At 40.7% G+C, this 19135-nt stretch overlaps 1 protein-coding gene and 1 pseudogene across 1 annotated transcript in view; one reads left to right on the plus strand and one right to left on the minus strand.

Annotated features, from left to right (window-relative positions):
• Nucleotides 1-19135, plus strand: part of NLRC4 (NLR family CARD domain containing 4) — a 45391-nt gene that overhangs the window by 22124 nt on the left and 4132 nt on the right. Inside the window, exons 5-8 of the mRNA XM_024242172.3 lie at nucleotides 2413-2505; nucleotides 5228-5398; nucleotides 7199-7291; nucleotides 7971-8138. Of these exons, the coding sequence (XP_024097940.3) occupies nucleotides 2413-2505; nucleotides 5228-5398; nucleotides 7199-7291; nucleotides 7971-8138 (525 nt within the window). The remainder of the gene's footprint in view (nucleotides 1-2412; nucleotides 2506-5227; nucleotides 5399-7198; nucleotides 7292-7970; nucleotides 8139-19135) is intronic.
• LOC100449699 (large ribosomal subunit protein uL24-like) lies at nucleotides 10532-11097 on the minus strand (annotated as a pseudogene).

The following is a 19135-nucleotide window of genomic DNA, read 5'->3' on the forward strand; positions in this document are numbered from 1 at the left end:
GAATTTTTTTTTTTTGTCATGAATAGATGTTGGATTGTGCTAAATGTGTTTTCTGTATCCATTTATATGATCATGTAATTTTACATGGATGGATGTTGGATTGTTTTTATTAAATTATTTTTAGATTATTTTTGAGGCAGGGTCTTGTTCTGTCACCCAGGCTGGAGTGCAGTGGCATGATCATAGCTCACTGTAGCCTTGTCTTCCTGGGCTCAACAGATCCACCCACCTCAGCCTCCTGACTAGCTGGGACCATAAGTGTGCACTATCACATACGGTTAATTTTTAAATTTTTTGTAGAGATGAGTTCTCACTATGTTGCTCAGGCTGGTCTCGGACTCCTGTGCTCAAGAGATTTTCCTGCCTAGGCCTCCCAAAGTGCTGGGATTACAGGCGTGAGCCACCTCGCCCAGCCTCAATTTTCTTTCTTTTCTTTTCCCTCCTTCCCTCCCTCCTTTCTTTCTCTATTCTCTCTCTCTCTTTCTTTCTTTCTTTCATTAAAGACAGTGTCTCATTCTGTCACCAAGGCTGGAGTGCAGTGATGTGATCACAGTTCATTGCAATCTTGAACTCCTGGGCTCAAGCGTTTCTCTTGCCTCAGCCTCCTGAGTAGCCAGGACTACTCACACCTGCCACCACACCTGGGTAATTTAAAAAATATTTTGTAGGGATAGGGTCTGGATATATTTCCCGGGCTGGTCTCGAACTCCTGGCCTCAAGTGATCCTCCTACCTCTGCTCCCCAAAGCACGAGGATTATAGGAGTGAGCCACTGTGCCTGGACTAAAATTTTTTCTTCTACGTCTTTTTCTGGTTTTCATATCAAGTTAATGATGGCTTCATAAAATGAGTTGGGAATTATTCTTTGTACTTCTATTTTCTGGAAGTGATTGTGTAGAATCGGTGTTATTTCTTCTTTAAATGTGTGGTAGATATGAAGGCAGTTGAAGAAGGAAAAAAATGAAAATAAATGTGTGGCAGAATTTGCAAGTGAACATATCTGTGCCTGCAGATTTCTTTTTTGGAAAATTTTAGATAACAAATTCAATTTCTTTAATAGCTATAAGGTTATTCCGGTTACCTACTCCATATCACGAGTGTTGGTAGTTTGTGGTTTTCAAAAAATTAGGCAATTTCATATATGTTGTCAAATTTATGTGCGTAGATTTGTTTATATTATTCTCTAATTGTCTTTTTAATATCTGCAGTGTGTGTAGTGATATCCCCTTTTTTGTTTCTGATATTGGTAATTTGTGTCTTATTTTTCTTTGTCAGCCTTGGTAGAAATTTTTTAATTTTATTGATCTTTTCAAAGATCCAACTTTTAGGTTCATTGATATTTTTCTATTGTTTACCTGCTTATAATTTTGATTTCTGGGCTGGGCATGGTGGCTCACACCTGTAATCCTAGCACTTTGGGAGGCTGAGGCCAAAGGATCAGTTGTGCTCAGGAGTCCGAGACCAGCCTGGGCAACACAGTGAAACCTTGTCTCTGTTTTTAATTTTTATAATAAAGGCATAATAATTTTGATTTCCACCCTTATCTTTATTATTTTCTTTCTTCTTTCATTTATTTTGCTCTCTTTTCTGTAATTTCTTAAGTAGTATGCCTAGGTTATTGATTTGAGGCCTTTCCTCATTTCTAATATAAGTATGCAATGCTGTAAATGTCCCTGTAAGCACTGTGTTAACTGCAGATTTTTTTTCTTTTCACCCCTTTGTGAGGGGAGAGCTGCAGATTTTGAAGTTTTGTTTTTATTTTTATATTTTTCAGAATATTAACAAATTTTCCTTGAGACTTCTTCTTTAACGCATGATTATTTTAAAATGTGTTGTTTAATTTCCAAGTGTTTAGAAATTTCCCTGTTATCGGCCGGGCGCGGTGGCTCACACTTGTAATCCCAGCACTTTGGGAGGCCGAGGCAGGCGGATCACGAGGTCAGGAGATCGAGACCATCCTGGCTAACATAGTGAAACCCCGTCTCTACTAAAAATACAAAAAAAATTAGCCGGGCATGGTGGCAGGTGCCTGTAGTCCCAGCTACTTGGGAGGCTGAGGCAGGAGAATGGTGTGAACCCAGGAGGTGCAGCTGGCAGTGAGCCGAGATCGCACCACTGCACTCTAGCCTGGGCGACAGAGCAAGACTCTGTCTCAAAAATAAAAAAGAAAAAAAAAAATTTCCCTGTTATCTGGGAAATTGGTATCTAGTCTATTATTTGGAGAACATGCTTACGGTGAAGTACAATGCCCATCTCTTATAAAAAGTATATTTTTATGTCTATTTTATGAGCATTTTTGGCTCAGGGTGATCATTAAAATCTTTTGATTGGTAACAAAAATGACAGTAATAGTAAATGACATAGTAAATAGCAAATATCTGCTGAAAGAGTCCAATCTTTTTTCTTTTGACAGGTGGTCTGACTGACAGCTTGGGTAATTTGAAGAACCTTACAAAGCTCATAATGGATAACATTAAGATGAATGAAGAAGATGCTATAAAACTAGGTCAGATTTCTGTTCTCATATTTGTATTAATGTAAGTTTGATAATAAAAGGAGTTAACTTCAGGCTCTGACACTGGCTTTGTCTGCACAAGGCAAGGATGTTTTTATGTACTTTTGGCTACATTGGTTTCCCTAGACATTTTCCCTACTGCCATTACAATCCTTCAGCATCAGTTTATTCAAATTGTACAACACTAGATGGTAACCCTTTTGGGAAGAGAGCCCATGACATGTTTTTAACTTTTGTCTCCCTGGCTCATTGGCTATGTTTTTATTTAATGCATAGAAACAATGTTTTAAAGCTTATAGTATAGTTTCATAATTGCATAGAAACAATATTTTAAAGTTTATACTATGGTTTCATAGTTAAAAATTTTCATAAATGAAATAGGACACAGGAAACAATGTGAATCAAGAAAACTTTGGGGGAAGCATGCTTTCATTCTACACTGCAGGTTGTGTTTCCCCAATCAAAAAAATGAAAAGGAAAAGGAAACTTCAGGAACACAAGCAGAACACATGGCTTACCACAGGGAACCAGGCCCTCCAGGCCAGGGAGGATTCCTGTTAAAGCTGCTTTCCTTGAATGTCCCTGTTTTCTCATGTGTTGGAATTTTTTTTTTTTTTTTTTTTTGGCTCTTTTTTTCCCTACTTGAGTCCTCACTAAAATATTCCTCTCTTCCCTTCATCTTGTTCTTTCTTATTCTGCTTCCTGCCAAAAGACAACTCTAGCCTATGATCAAAACATGGCTGAAGCCTCGGCACGGTGGATCACTCCTGTAATTCCAGCACTCTGGGAGGCCAAGGCGGATGGATCACCTGAGTTCAGGAGTTCGAGATGAGCCTGGCCAACATGGTCAAACCCTGTCTCTACTAAAAATACAAAAATTAGCTGGGCATGGTGGTATGCACCTGTTATGCCAGCTACTTGGGAGGCCGAGGAAGGATAATCACTTGAACTCAGGAGGAAGAGGTTGTAGTGAGCTGAGGTTGCTCCATTGCACTCCAGCCTGGGTGACAGAGAGGGACTCCATCTTGAAACAAAAACAAAAACAAAGGCAAAACATGGCTGACTTCTTTTCCTTATATGGCCTACGTGAGAATAATCAAATTAATTCACTGTTCAATATACATTTATTGCATGTGTATAAATTACACAGAAAATCAGAGCTGGAAGAGGATTGAGGGCATCTAATTCAACTCATTCATTTCACAGAAAACTCCACTGGAACCTAAGATAGCTTATTGACTTGCTCAAGATCTTACCAACTGGTAGAAAGAGGTCAAAAAGTACCTCTCTAGGATAGCCTGCTTCTGCTATTAAGGAATCAAAATGTGAACTTGACTAAACCAGTCTAATTATATTAGTAATAATTTACTCTTTATTAAAGAGTTACTGTGCTATAGATTAGACACTAGCCTCGGCAGTTTTATATACCTCATTCCATTGAATCCCCACAACAGTCCTAGTACATAGATATAATGATCCCTAAAGCTTCAGCTAAAAGATTGAATAACTTGCCCAAGTTTATAATTATTAAGTAGGGGATCCAGGAACTGACTGCGAAGCTCATGCTCACAACCTCTAACCTGTATATACTCCCATGACAACAATGAACATTTATTGAGCACTTACTGTGTGCCAGGCACCACATTAAATATGTTACATACATTATCTGCAACCTTCCCGAAGGCTCTGCAAGATTGATATTATTAGAATCATATATTTTATTTCTTTTCTTTTTTTTGAGACGGAGTCTCGCTCTGTCGCCCAGGCTGGAGTGCAGTGACGAGATGTCGGCTCACTGCAACCTCTGCCTCCTGGGTTCAAGCGATTCTAATGCCTCAACCTCCGAAGTAGCTGAGATTACAGGTGTGCACCATCACGCCCAGCTAATTTTTGTATTTTTAGTAGAGATGGGGTTCCGCCATGTTGGACAGGCTGGTCTCGAACTCCTGACCTCAGGTGATCCGCCCATCACTGCCTCCAATAGTGCTGGGATTACAGGTGTGAGCCACCGTGCCTGCTTATTAAAATCATATATTTCTTTCCTGTAGGCTACAGTACCATCAAGATAAGGCAATATTTTAATGACACAAAGTGAGGCCTAACCAATCCTAAACTGCACATTAGCTTTAGACCTAAGAATGGGGGATATTTTAGAATGTTTCCAATTGTACTGTTGATATAAGGTAAATCTTTCTTCTGGTTAAACATGCTGCAGTGGATGTGGTCTTCATTCTAAAGCTTCAGGCAGGCCCCATATCATGAGTCCCAGGCAAGGCTTTTGAGGCTGTAGACAGTTGCACTAGAAGCACTCCAAGGAGCCAAGTCCCCATCTAACCCCCTGAACTCAGCCCCCCAGTGTTTAAGATTTTTGAGAAGATTGAAAAGAGAGTGCTCTAGAAGACTTCATCCATGTAAAGAATTACGGTAAGAGTATACATTGATGCCCATTAAAAAGACTACAAATTTACTATAGTGTTTCTGTCATGCTACTAAGAGAATAACCTCCATATAAGTGATTTTTGTGTGGTCCAAGAGACTGGAAAGTGAGAGTTGAAAGAAAAAAAGCTCTCGTTGACTCTTTGTAACTTAAGGTCGCTGCAGGAAGAACATGGGAAGGTCTCTGCACAATTATTCTTTGCTTTCTTTTCAGTTCATTAATCTATGCTTAAATCGAATTAACTTGGTATCCTAATGCATTCCTTTCTTTTTTCAGCTGAAGGCCTGAAAAACCTGAAGAAGATGTGTTTATTTCGTTTGACCCACTTGTCTGACATTGGAGAGGGAATGGATTACATAGTCAAGTCTCTGTCAAGTGAACCCTGTGACCTTGAAGAAATTCAATTAGTCTCCTGCTGCTTGTCTGCAAATGCAGTGAAAATCCTAGGTAACTGTTGCTTCCATTAACTGAATGAGGACAGTATAACAGAACATGTGATACTATTATACTAATTCACACTAAATGTCTCAAATGGAAATTTAATTTTAAGGAAAACTGGAAAAGATAATAAAAACTTCTGGATAATAAGCAGATTGCTTTTAATGATTTTTCTCCATATTAGAATTAAAATCAACTATTGACGGATAATAGGAGAGAATTTCAGAATAATTGAAGATGTAATTTTTAGAGAAAGTGAAAAGGAAGAAAATAAGAAATAGGTGCTTGAAACTTGCCACACAACCAGTCATATAATTTACTGCCTAATAAACATTTAAATGAATGGATAAATGATTGAGAAGTGAGAGATAAAGATTTTCTTAAGTGATCTCAGGCCTCTAATTCCTACCCATTGCCCTGTTAAGGTGAGGTTAATATGCATTGATATGATAATTGAGTCTTCTGAGTTCCCAAAGGGATGCATATCAACTATGGGGAAACTTACTGCATATTTCTGGATAAACTATACATGTGTAATTCAGACATATTTTAAAATTTAGATTTTGGAAAAGAGTGGTATAATCTTTTTAAAGTTAAACTATATAACTGCTGGGAGTCTCTAAAGATAACTAAGGAAGCCATTTGTATACTAATATAAAGTTACAGCTAGAGAAACCCACAGTTGAAAAAGGCTAGATAAGTACTGGGAATATGAGAACAATGAGCACATGCCTTTATTTCTCTACTTACTGATGGGGAGAGACAGGCTTAGAACTGGAAATAGCAAATGTACTCTTTTAAAGAGAAGTTCAGCAGGTTTTTTATTGTAGAGCACAAAACCCAGAAGATACTTTAAGAAAAGGGCTCATATGATTGATTAAAAATAATAATAGCCAATATTATAACAAGATTACATATTCATGAAAAACTTGTCTGATTTTTTTAAAAAGGAGATTTTTCTAGCCCTGACAGAAAAAACTTCAGCTAGATTAAGCAAGAGTGATAATATGTGAAGAAAAGAACTAAGCAATTCTTAGCTGGACTGGTACCATTATATAATTAATGTTTGCATGCAAAATAGTTTTCCATTACCTCAACATATTTGTGTCTTTGTCATTCAAATACGTCTTTTGTACACAGCATAAAATTGGGTCTTGCTTTAAAAAAAGTTCTGAATATGATTATCTCTGCCTTTTAATTGGAGTGTTTAGTCCATTAAGATTTAATGTAATTGTTGATATGGATAAATTTGAATCTGCCATTTTGCTATTTGTTTTCTTTTTTTCTCACCCATTTTTTTACTATGTTTTTATTATTAACATCACAACTATTATGTCAATAAAATCATCTAAGTTGAGGTACACAAAACCAGCTCATTTCATTTTAGTTGTTGTTGTTCCTGTTTCTCCTGCATGATTAAGGGCATTTTGTAATTGAAGCAACTTTACATTTTATCTGGTCCAACTACCTCATTCTATAGAGGAAGACATTGAGGCTTAGAGAGACCAAGTCATTTTTCCATGATGACATAACAACTACATCCCATGCTGCTTTAGGCTCTACGTGACCTGGAATTTATTAATCAGAACTTAGGACCAATGACTATTTGCCCATTTGGTCATAACCATGGGATTTGGGGGTTACACCTATGCCAGTGCCTTTGGAAATAATTAAAATAACCAAGGCAAGTTATGGTTTGTATTACCATTAGCAGAAAAGATAAGAACTCAGAATTATTCTAAGGATACTTCAAAATACATTTATATTTACCTGAAAATCTTTTTATTTTGGATTACTTTTTTTCCCCAGCTCAGAATCTTCACAATTTGGTCAAACTGAGCATTCTTGATTTATCAGAAAATTACCTGGAAAAAGACGGAAATGAAGCTCTACATGAACTGAGTAAGAATGACAATTCAGCCAAAATCAGATACTCGAATATGTGTACTGGGTAGTCAAAATACATAGCCTGGGCCCTGAGGTCTTTTATACCCATGTGTGCCTTACTAGATGCACCCTCCTTAGGAAAATCATTTAGGCCTTTCTTAAACTGCCCTTAAGGAGCACAGGCCCATGTCTTTTAAGTCACCAGTTTACATATGCTCACTGCACTTTGAGGCGGGATCCCACCTGCTTTCCTCCTTTGAGGAGGCAACTGTCAAGAGTAGCTGATGTGCAAGACAAATTTGCTTAAGGAATTGGTGATATGATTTTTTAGGTGTGATAGTGATACGTGATTATGGTTAAAAGAAAAAAAAGGAAATAACTGATTCATATTGTCCATGATTTGCTTTAGAATAATACAGGAGGAATTAGGTCAGGATTAAGCAAGATTGCCCATGATTTAATGTTTTCGAAAGGTGGCTTATTAGTATATACAGTTTCATTACATTCTTCTGCATAATGTTTGTATATGCTTGAATACTTTCCAAAAAATAACCAAAAATTAAGTAGATTCTCATTACAGATTGAGTAGGCTGCAGAGCCACCAAACATAAAGATCATTCCTTCGCCAACATCCCTTCGTTCTTCCTCAGTTTTGAGATCATCCAGTCCCTGAACTGCTCTTTGTTTCTTCCAGTTGACAGGCTGAACATGCTAGAACAGCTCACTGCGCTGATGCTGCCCTGGGGCTGTGATGTGCAAGGCAGCCTGAGCAGCCTGTTGAAACATTTGGAGGAGGTCCCACAACTCGTGAAGCTTGGGTTGAAAAACTGGAGACTCACAGATACAGAGATTAGAATTTTAGGTAGGTACACACATACAGAGCCAAGATAAATGGATTTGGCCCTTAAAAAGTTCTTAAGTTGGCTTTGCTTATTTTGCCCCCTTATTTTATTTTGCTTCCTCTTTTTTAAAAATATAAATATGTCTAAGGAATTCATTCATGTTAGAGTAAGAAGGCTTAAAACACTGGCCTTCCTTCAGGTTGTAAGCCCTTTACCTACAGAATTAAATGAAGAGCATTCACAGTATCCAACAAGATGTATTATACTAGTCATAGCTCTTACTAGCCTTAACTTTCTGAAATTCAGCAATGCCCCTCCCTCCAATATCAGGAAATATTTTCAAGTTACTTATTGGGTATTCAAAACATATAAAGGTGAATGTAGCTGTATCTAAATAGAGCCACAAAATATCTTCAAATAGCTGTAATATTATCCAGAAACAAATAGATCTATATAAATGACTGAAGACACCACCAACCTCAGGCAGTTGATGAAAGAAGCCCTCATACTATCTGTATTAGTTTTCAATTTCTGTATAACATATGGCCTCAAAACATAATGGCTTAAAGCAATAACCATTATCTCACAGTTTCTGTGGTTCGGGAATTTGGGAGTTTAGTAGGTTAGCTCTGGCTTGACCTCTCTCATGAGAGGGGCTGCTGGAGGATCTCCTTCCAAGGTAACTTCTCACATGGTTGGCAAGTTAACACTGACTGTTGGATGGAGGCCTCACTTCCTCATCATTAGACCTCTTCACAGGCTGTGAGTGTCCTCACAACATGGCAGCCCACTCATTTCTGGTCACTTCTGACATATCCCACTGGTTGCACAAGTTATTCCAATCCAGCATATGGAAATATTAATACAAGGAGGTCAGGCTCATCAGGTTCAACTTGGAGGCTATCATACAAAAGCCAAGGACTTGTGAAAACAGCCTCGATTGCCTTCATTTCTCTTACAGATTGTCTAAAATGTGTTTAGTTTACGTAACATACAATTTATTAAACTGTTTTTGTTTTTTGTTTTTTTTTTAGACGGAGTCTTGCTCTGTCACCCAGGCTGGAGTGCAGTTGCGCGATCTTTGCTCGCTGCACGCTCCGCCTCCCGGGTTCATGCCATTCTCCTGCCTCAGCCTCCCGAGTAGCTGGGACCACAGGCGCCAGCCACCACGCCTGGCTAATTTTTTTTTTTTTTTTTTTTGTATTTTTAGTAGAGATAAGGTTTCACCGTGTTAGCCAGAATGGTCTTGATCTCCTGACCTTGTGATCCGCCTGCCTTGGCCTCCCAAAGTGCTGGGATTAAAGGCGTGAGCCACCGCACCCGGCCCTATTTAAACTGTTTTTAAGTGTAAAAGCTTTGTGGCATTAAGTACATTCATATTATTGTGCCACTATCACAACATCCATCTCCAAAGCTTCTTCATCTTCCCCAACTAAAATTCTGTACCCATTAAACATTAACTCCCATCTGCTGCTCTTTTTAGAACCTTCTTTCCTGGAGATGTGTACCTAAGTCCTTAGGCTGCCCAAGGGTGTGCCTTCCTAATGGTGCTTTAAGTTCTGGATCTTTCCTTCCTTTAATTCCTAACTTTACTTCTATCCACTCCCTCAACCCATTAACTCACATCATCCTGGTGTCATTCTTTCAGGCCCTTCCTCTATTTTAGGTTATATTAGAGTCAGGTGGCTTCTGTGACAGACTAATTAGCTAGCTGATAAATAAGCTCTCTTAGGTAACCTCATACCTTAAGTGAGTTGGAAAATATGTGTCTTTTCAAAGAGGCCCTTGAAGAATATATAGATTTAGAATTCATGTTGGGGAGGCATTTTTAGGTTGAGGTCTTTTAGCATCCTTTAAATCTTTAAGTAGGTAGCTACCTACTTTGTCCACTCCCAAGGCTGGCCATTGAGACCAGAGAAGGAGATGGTGTGCTTAATGAAATAAAAACTGAGCTAGGCAATAATTGGTAATTTGACTTTATTTTTATTTATTTGTTGAGACCTCGGAGTCTCGCTCTGTCTCCCAGGCTGGAGTACAGTGGCATGATCTTGGCTCACTGCAACCTCTGCCTCCTGGGTTCAAGTGATTCTCCTGCCTCAGCCTCAGCCGAGTAGCTGGGATTACAGGCATGCTCCACCACCCGGCTGATTTTTGTATTTTTAGTAGAGATTGTCTTTTGCCATGTTGGCTAGGCTGGTCTCGAACTCCTGACCTCAAGTGATCCACCGGCCTCGGCCTCCCAAAGTGCTGGGATTACAGGCATGAGCTGCATCAGGCCTTCAGTTTTTTTAAAAAAAGAATTTGTGAACCGGGCATAGTAGCTTACACCTGTAATCTCTGTGCTTTGGGAGGCTGGGGTGGGAGGATTGCTTGAGGCCAGGGGCTAAAGAGCAGCCTGAGCAACATAGGCAGACCCCATCTGTACAAAATACTTTTTTTTTCTTTGTTTCAAGTTTTAATCAAAGCTTGTATATAAGATTACTTTATTCCTGCATCTTCTCAATTGTTTCTTCCTTGTATTTGACCTTTTCCTTTCCTACGTGGCGAGATTTGGCTTTCCGTTCAAGGATCTTTTTCCGGTCTTTGTCCAGTTTTAGCCTAGTGATAACCACCTTGCTGGGGTGAATGCCTACGTGGACAGTTGTGCCATTAGCCTTTTTCCCACTGCACCCGTTCAATGTAGATAACATGTTTCTTCCTGTAAACCTGGACTACTTTGCCAATTTGCTGACCTTTACAGTGTCCACGTACAACCTGAACTTCATCATCCTTTCGGATGGGCATGGATCGCACGTTGTACTTTTGTCTCAGCTCTTTGGAAAGAGGGGAAGACATAATCTTCCTTCGAATGTGGGAAGGTGCATTGAAATGTCTTTTGCGATTCTTGCTTCGGTCGGAAGTCACAAAGGGATTAAACTTCATTTTGGCCGCTCCCGCTTCGGTGATGGCCGCAAAAGGGAAGAGCCAAAATACTTTTTTAAAGAATTAGGCCGGGTGTGGTGGCTCATGCCTGTAATCCCAGCACTTTGGGAGGCCGAGGCGAGTGGATCACAGGGTCAGGAGATCGAGACCATCCTGGCTAACATGGTGAAACCCTGTCTCTACTAACTACACAAAAAATTAGCCAGGCGCCCAGCTACTCAGGAGGCTGAGGCAGGAGAATGGCATGAACCCGGGAGGCGGAGCTTGCAGTGAGCCGAGATCATGCCACTGCACTCCAGCCTGGGCGACAGAGAGAAACTCCGTCTCAAAAAAAAAAAAAAATTAGCTGGGCGTGTTGGCACATGCCTGTAGTCCCAGCAATTTAGGAGGCTGAGGAGGGAGACAATCCCTTAAGCCCAGGAGGTTAAGGTTGTTGTGAGCTATGCTCATGCCACTGCACTCCAGCCTGGGTGACAGAGTAAGACCCTGTTTCTTAAAAAAAAAAAGTCAATTCAGTAAGAAGATATAATCATTTTATATATATATATATATACACACACACACACACCCCCCCCATATTCACACAGACATATATATATATATACACACTTATATATGTCCCCAACACTGGAGAACATAGATATATAAAGCAAATATCGTTAGAGCTAAAGAGAGAGATAGAACCCAATACAACAATAGCTGGAGACTCAACACCCCATATACAGCATTGGACAGATCTCCCAGACAGAGAATCAACAAAGAAACATCAGACTTAATCTGCACTATACACCAAATGGACCTATGATATATTTATAGAGCATTTCATCCAACAGCTGCAGAATACACATTCTTCTCCTCAGCACATGGATTATTCTCAAGGATAGACCACATGTTAGGCCACAAAATAAGTCTTAAAAAATCCCCCAAAATTGAAATCTGATTCAAGTATCTTCTCTGACCATAATAGAATAAAACTAGAAACCAATAACCAGAGGAACTTTGGAAACTATACAAACATATGGAAATTAAACAACATGCTCTGGAATGACAAGTGTACCAATGAAGAAATTCAGAAGGAAACTGAAAAATTTCTTGAAATAGGCTGGGTGTGGTGGCTCATGACTATAATCCCAGCACTTTGAGAGGCCAAGACGGGAGGACTGCTTGAGCCCAGAAGTTTGAAACCAGCCTGGGCAATATGGTAACATGTTGTCTCTACAATTTAAAAAAAAAAAAAAAAAAAAAAAAAAAATATATATATATATATATATATATACACACACACATACATATATATTTATTTAAAATTTCTTAAGACAAATGAAAATGTAAACACAACATACTGAAACCTATGGGATACAGTGAAAGCAGTATGTCCCGTCCCCTCCTTCCCTCCCTCCCTCCCTTCCTTCCTTCCTCCCCCACCCCTCTTTCTTTCTTTTGAGACAGGGTCTCCCTGTTGCCCAGGCTGGAGTGCAGGGATGTGATCACAGCTCGCTAGCCTTGAACTTCTGGGCTCAAGGGATCCTCCTTCCTCAACCACCCAAGTAGCTGGGACTAGAGGCCACTATGCTCCGCTAATGGACCTTCCTCTTCAACGACCTTCCCTTCCACTCTCCTTCATCCATTCATTCTATGAGCATGCAATGACTAGATTATGATAAGCCACTTAAAATTGTTCTACCTGCAAAATAATAAATGCAGATATCCCATTCTCAAACCATAACCTCCTGTATTTCTATCTACTCCTAATCACCAGTTCTTTTACTTCACTGGGACTTCCAGTCTGTTGATCCTGCTACTTTCTACCTATTTTTCAGGCCCTTTCTATTTTGACTTGCCTTCCTACCTAGTTTCAACTCCATCTTCCATCCCTGCAAACGTTCTTGTCTTTAATAGCTGAAATTCTCATGGCCCACAGTAGCATGAGTCAATTCAGGCAATGACTTTGAGTGATGGATGTGTGTGATAGATGCAACGGTGAAATGAAGAGTGTAATGAGAGATGGAGTCTCTAATTTAAGAAAGACTACCTAATGAGATGCAGGCAGAACATGAGATGTGGAATGTGAGGTATGAAATGAAATACAGTAGATGGGGTATACTTTCCTGACAAAACCCCAGGCCTGGATTGTCCTTAAATTTCCCTTTTTAAAATTTTGTAACTACACTCAGGATACTGGGGAAAAACTGCAAAATTTGGGAGATAAATACGAGTTCATACTGACAAATTTCAACGAAAATATTTAGAAGTGAATGGTAAGAAAACGCTGTATATCAAAACTTGTGGCATGCAGCAAAAGGCAGCAAAAGGCAGCAAAAAAGAGTAACTTTACAGTGGAGAAAGCTGTTGACACTACCTCAGTCAGGTGAACAAGGTCAACATTAACAGTGGTGATTCATGTTGATAGTATGTACCTAGATATGACATGACGAAACTAGTACTTTACCTCTATGATATTCCTCCCCAAAGATCCATATCCCCCATCTAATGATGAGAAAAACATCAAACAATCCTGAGGGACTTCTACAGAAAACTGACCAGTATTCCTTGAAACTGTCAAGGAAATAAAAAACAAGGTGATTGTGAGAAATCGTCATAAGCATGAGGAACCTAAAGAGACATGACAATGAAACGTAATGTGCTATCCTGGATGAGTTCCTGCAACAGAAAAAAAGACATTTGGTCAAAACTAAGGCTGGGTGTGGTGGCTCACGCCTGTAATCCCAGCACTCTGGGAGGCCGAAGTGGGAAGATTGCTTGAGCCCAGGAGTCCGAGCCCAGTCTGAGCAACATGGCAAAACTCAATCTCCAAATAATTAGCTGGGTGTGGCAGCATACGCCTGTAGTCCCAGCTACCTGGGAGGCTAAGGTGGGAGGATGGCTTGAGTTCAGGAAGTTGAGGCTGCAGCGAGCTGTGATCATGCCATTGCATTGCAGCTTGGGTGACAGAGTGACACCCAGTCCTCCCCTCCGCAAAAAAAAAAAAAAAAAATAGAAAGAAAAAGAAGGAAAGTGAAAATACAACCTACGGAAGGTGAAAAAAAAATTGCAGATCACATTATCTGATAAAGGACTTCTATCTTGAATATATAAAAAAACTCTTATGGCCGGGCGCAGTGGCTCACACCTGTAATCCCAGCACTTTGGGAGGTTGAGGCAGGTGGATCACAAGGTCAGGAGATCGAGACCAGCCTGGCCAATATGGTGAAATCCCGTCTCTACTAAAAATACAAAAAAATTAGCCGGGTGTGGTGGCACATACCTGTAATCCCAGCTACTCCGGAGGCTGAGGCAGAAGAATTGCTTGAATCCTGGAGGCGGAGGTTGCAGTGAGCCGAGATTGTGCCACTGCACTCCAGCCTGGGTGACAGAGCGAGACTCTGTCTCAAAAAAACAAAAAACAAAACAAAAAAAACTCTTACAACTCACTGATAAAAAATGCAAATAACCCAATTTGTAAAATGGGCAAGAATCTGAACAGACATTTCACCAAGAAAGATATTTAAATAGCAAAATAAATACCAGAAAACATAATCAATATCATTAGCCATCAGGGTAATAATGTAAACCAAAACTACAATGAGACACCACCTGCGACCCACTAGGGATGGTTATTATTTTTTATTAAAAGACATACAATAACAAGTGTTGTTGGCAAGGATATGGAGAAATTCATATGCTGGTAGTTAGAATGTAAAATGATGCAGCTGCTGAGGAAAACATTCTGGCAAGTTGTTCAAAATGTTAAACATAGAGTTGTCATATGACCTAAACATAGAGTTGTCATATGACCCAGCAACTCTTTTCCTAGGTACTCAAGATAAATGAAAACCAATATCCACACAAAAACGTGTATATTAATGTTTGTAATAGCATGTTTAATAGCTCAAAAGTGGAAACAACTCAAATGTCCATCAAATAATGAATGAATTAAAAAATGTAGTACGAAAAAAATTAGCTGTGTGTGGTGGCACATGCCTGTAATCCCAGCTACTTGGGAGGCTGAGGCAGGAGACTCTCTTGAACTGAGAAGGTGGAGGCTGCAGTGAGCCAAGATCGCGCCACTGCACTCCAGCCTGGGTGAGAGAGTGCGACTCTACCAAAAAAAAAAAAAAAAAAAAAAAAAAAAATAGCAGGGGCTGGGCCCGGTGGCTCACACTTGTAATCCCAGCACTTTGAGAGGCCAAGGCGGGTGGGTCACCTGAGGTCAGGATGGCACCACTGCACTCCGGCCTGGGAGACAAAACAAACTAACAAACAAAAAACAGTGAATACACACAATCTCTCTTAATATTTCCTGGCAATCTTACTGTGTTTCTGTATTCAACACTGTACGTAAACTATTTCACACTTTTTTCTTTTCAATCAGTACTCAGCGTCTCCTATTTCACAGAGGATGTGATTGTTATTTTTTCTCTCCTTCTCCTGTAGAGCTTATAGCAGGTTTCTCTTCTCCCACCTAAGCGCAGTCTCTTTAGCAGTGCTTGAGATGCCAGCCTCGCCCTCACTCCGGTTCAGGGACATCATTTTATTGATTGTGTCTCTTGTTACTGGCTCCCTCTTGTCAGTTTTTAAAGTTGCTCACATCTCTTCCATTTTAAATAAAACTCTCCCTGAGTCCTATCTTCCTCCTTTGGTTATCATTCTCTCTCTCCTCTCCTTCAAGGTAAAAGCTCTAAAACAAATTTTATGTACCCTTATGACATCTCCATTTCCTGACCATCTGCTACTTCCTACTCATTGCATCTGACTCTCCACACCCCTCCATGTGGCTGAATTTCAATAGACACTTTCAGAAGTGTTTAATTTATTTGATTCCTCTGCAGGAGTTGACACTGAGCACTCCCTTCTTTTCAAAACATTCTCTTGACCTCCATGCCACCTTGGCTACTTCTCAGTCTTCTTTTCAATGGTGATTCCTCTACCCAGATACTAAATGTTCCCAGTTTTCCTTAAAGCTTGGTCTAGACTGTCTGCTCTTCTTCCTCAGAGATTGCATTTGATCTCCAAGCTTTGCCATGTTTTGCTCTTGACTCCCAAAATTTTGTTTCTTACCCATCAGCAATCTGAGACTACAACATAAAAATCATTGCTAGCTCAGGTATCTATTTCACCTGTTTTTTTGTTTGTTTGTTTTGTTCCAGGCTGGAGGGCAGTGGCGCGATCTTGGCTCACTGCAACCTCCACTTCCCGGGATTCTCTGTTCTCTATTCGCTTCTCCGAATCTCAAGTGATTCTCATGCCTCAGCATCCCAACTAGCTGGGATTACAGGTCCATGCCGCCACACCAGTTAATTTTCGTATTTTTAGTAGAGACGAGGTTTCATCATGTTGGCCAGGCTGGTCTCAAACTCCTGACCTCAAGTGATCTGCCTGCTTCGGCCTCCCAAAGTGCTGGGCTTACAGGCATGAGCCACCACGCCTGACCAATTTCACCTGCTCTAACAAAACCCTTTGTTAAATGGCATCTTTCAACTTGGATGTTTGAAGCTGAACTCTGCTATCCAGCCTGTTCTCAAAGAGAGCTCATGCCTGTAATCCCAGCACTTTGTGAGGCCGAGGTGGGTGGATCACTTGAGGTCAAGAGTTCAAAACTAGCCTGGCCAACATGGTGAAACCCTGTCTCTACTGAAAATACAAAAATTAGCTGGGCATAGTGCACATACTTATAATCCCAGCTACACGGGCAGCTGAGTTGGCAGGATCACTTACTTGAGCCAGTGGGGCAGAGGTTGCAGTGAGCTGAGATCGTACCACTGCACTCCAGCCTGGGCAACAGAGCCAGAACCTGTCTCAAAAAAAGAAAAAAAAAAAAAAAAAAAGCCATCACAGACCCTATTCATGTTCTAGAAGCTCTGTGTTAAATCCTGGGCCCAATCATTCTGCTGTATAGATCCCGCTATCATATTTTATTTTCCAAAAGCTCTTTCTTACATCTTATTGTTGCTGAGTAGATGCAGTCTACTGAAAAACTTAGGATCTCTGAAAAACTTAGGTCTCTGGAGTTTGATTTTTCTTGTTTTCTACAGTGCCTGATTTCTTTGGGAGTTGTTTGGCTTTTAGTCTCAGTCTTCCTTGTGCGAGGCTGTTGTCAAATGTCTGATAATCCTGTATTGTCCTCTTCACATTTTAGAGTGAGACACAAGTTGATAGGGAGTTCTGTGTGTCTAAGGGAGGAGGTGACTTTTTGATAGGCTAACTTCACTAGGGGGTGATTGGGCAAGCAAAATGGCCCCTTCTTTGTAGGGCCTTTTCCTGGGGGGCAGTTCCATTTCTCCTAAGAAGAATCCTCCAGTCTTCCTCCTGGAGCATATAAGCCCAATTGCAAGTGTTCTGGGAACAAAGTGGAGTGGGAAAGCCTATTGCTTTTGTGTGCTCCCAGGGTACCCTGACCTACCATAGCACCCACCACCCATCTAATTACTTTATAATGCATGTCTTCACACTATTTTGTAAGCCCATTTAGACAGGGACCATGTCTGTCGTTTGCACATATCCCCAGCACCCAGCATAATCAGCAGCACAGAGTAGCACTAAAGATGTTGCTGAATGAATAAACAGTGAGAGCTCTGGTACTGGTTCAGGTGAACTATAGGACAACACAAATGAGAGTTGTGTTTGGGATACAGGAACCCCCAAGAATCAGAACCCTTCTTACCCAGGGCATTTGAGATTTTTCCTGGAATTCCAATCAAGCCATTTGCACTCTCCACAGCCCACATACAGCCTATGGCTCTAAATGTCATGGATTCTGTTTCTCTTGGATCTAGTCTGCTCCTCATAACATAAGCACTGCAGATTAAATGAACAAAAGGCATGCCCTTGGCTTATGACAAATGTTGTTTGTTCTTGGTTCCTGCACTAGCACACATTCCAATAATTATCTAAGAAACTCTCTTAAATTGATGATAAGATCCTTATACCTTAGTAGATAACCAGTATAAATTGCTCACCCTCTGAGGGTGGAATGGGCTTTAAATTCTTCTTAAATTCCTTTTAGGTGGTGAAAATATGTTCTGCTAGCTGAGAAGGAGAAAAAAAGTTGATCTTTGGGGAAGGAGCCTTAAATAGACATACAACTGGCAAACAGCATTTGGACTGAGTGCATGCCATGCTGGGAAGCATATGGAGAAGGGGCAAAGGCAGAAAGGACATGAACATGAGATGGAAGAGAGAGCAGGGAGAAAGCCATCCTCCAAGGAACAGAGGAGGTGGAAGGCAGGGGAAAGCGAGGACCTATGTACTATTTGGGCTGGGCACAGGCTAAGCTGCGATAACAGAGACCCAACTATACCATGGCTTACAGAAGGTAGAACTTGATTCTCTCTCATGTAACAGTCCAGAAATGAGCAGTCCAGGCAGGTGGGGTGGTTTTCCTCTGTGCAGTCTTTCAGGCCCAGACCCCTACTTTTTTTTTACTCCTCTATTCCTTAGAGTGTTATTTTTGACTTTATGGCCATAGCTAGGTCACTGCCCTGTGATCATTTCAACCTAGTAGAAGAGGGGAAAAGTGGAAAAGTGACATGGAAGTTGCACACATCACTTCTGCCTATACTTCCTTGGCAAAAATTTAGCCACACCTAACAGCAAGGGAGGCTGGGATATGAGTCGCCATATGCCAAAATAAAACTCTGTAACTATGGAATAAGGAGAGTCAGTTTTGGGAACAACTAGCAGTCTGTCTCACTTTTCTTCTTTTTTTTTTTTTTGAGATGGAGTTTCACTCTTGTTACCCAGGCTGGAGTGCAATGGTGTGATCTCTGCTCACCGCAACCTCCGCCTCCTGGGTTCAAGTGATCCTCCTGCCTCAGCCTCCCGAATAGCTAGGATTACAGGCATGCACCACCACGCCTGGCTAATTTTGTATTTTTAGTAGAGACGGGGTTTCTCCATGTTGGTCAGGCTGGTCTCAAACTCCTGACCTCAGGTGATCCGCCCGCCTTGGCCTCCCAAAGTGCTGGGATTACAGGTGTGAGCCACCGCACCCGGCCTCTGTCTCACTTCTCAAATAAATAAAAGTGGCAAAGAAGGCCCAAAGATGGTGTCAGTGACACTGACCATGGGTAAGAGACATGAAGGCAGACCCCTGTGA

This window comes from Pongo abelii, chromosome 12 (assembly GCF_028885655.2).
Source record: "Pongo abelii isolate AG06213 chromosome 12, NHGRI_mPonAbe1-v2.0_pri, whole genome shotgun sequence".
Lineage (NCBI taxonomy): Eukaryota > Metazoa > Chordata > Mammalia > Primates > Hominidae > Pongo > Pongo abelii.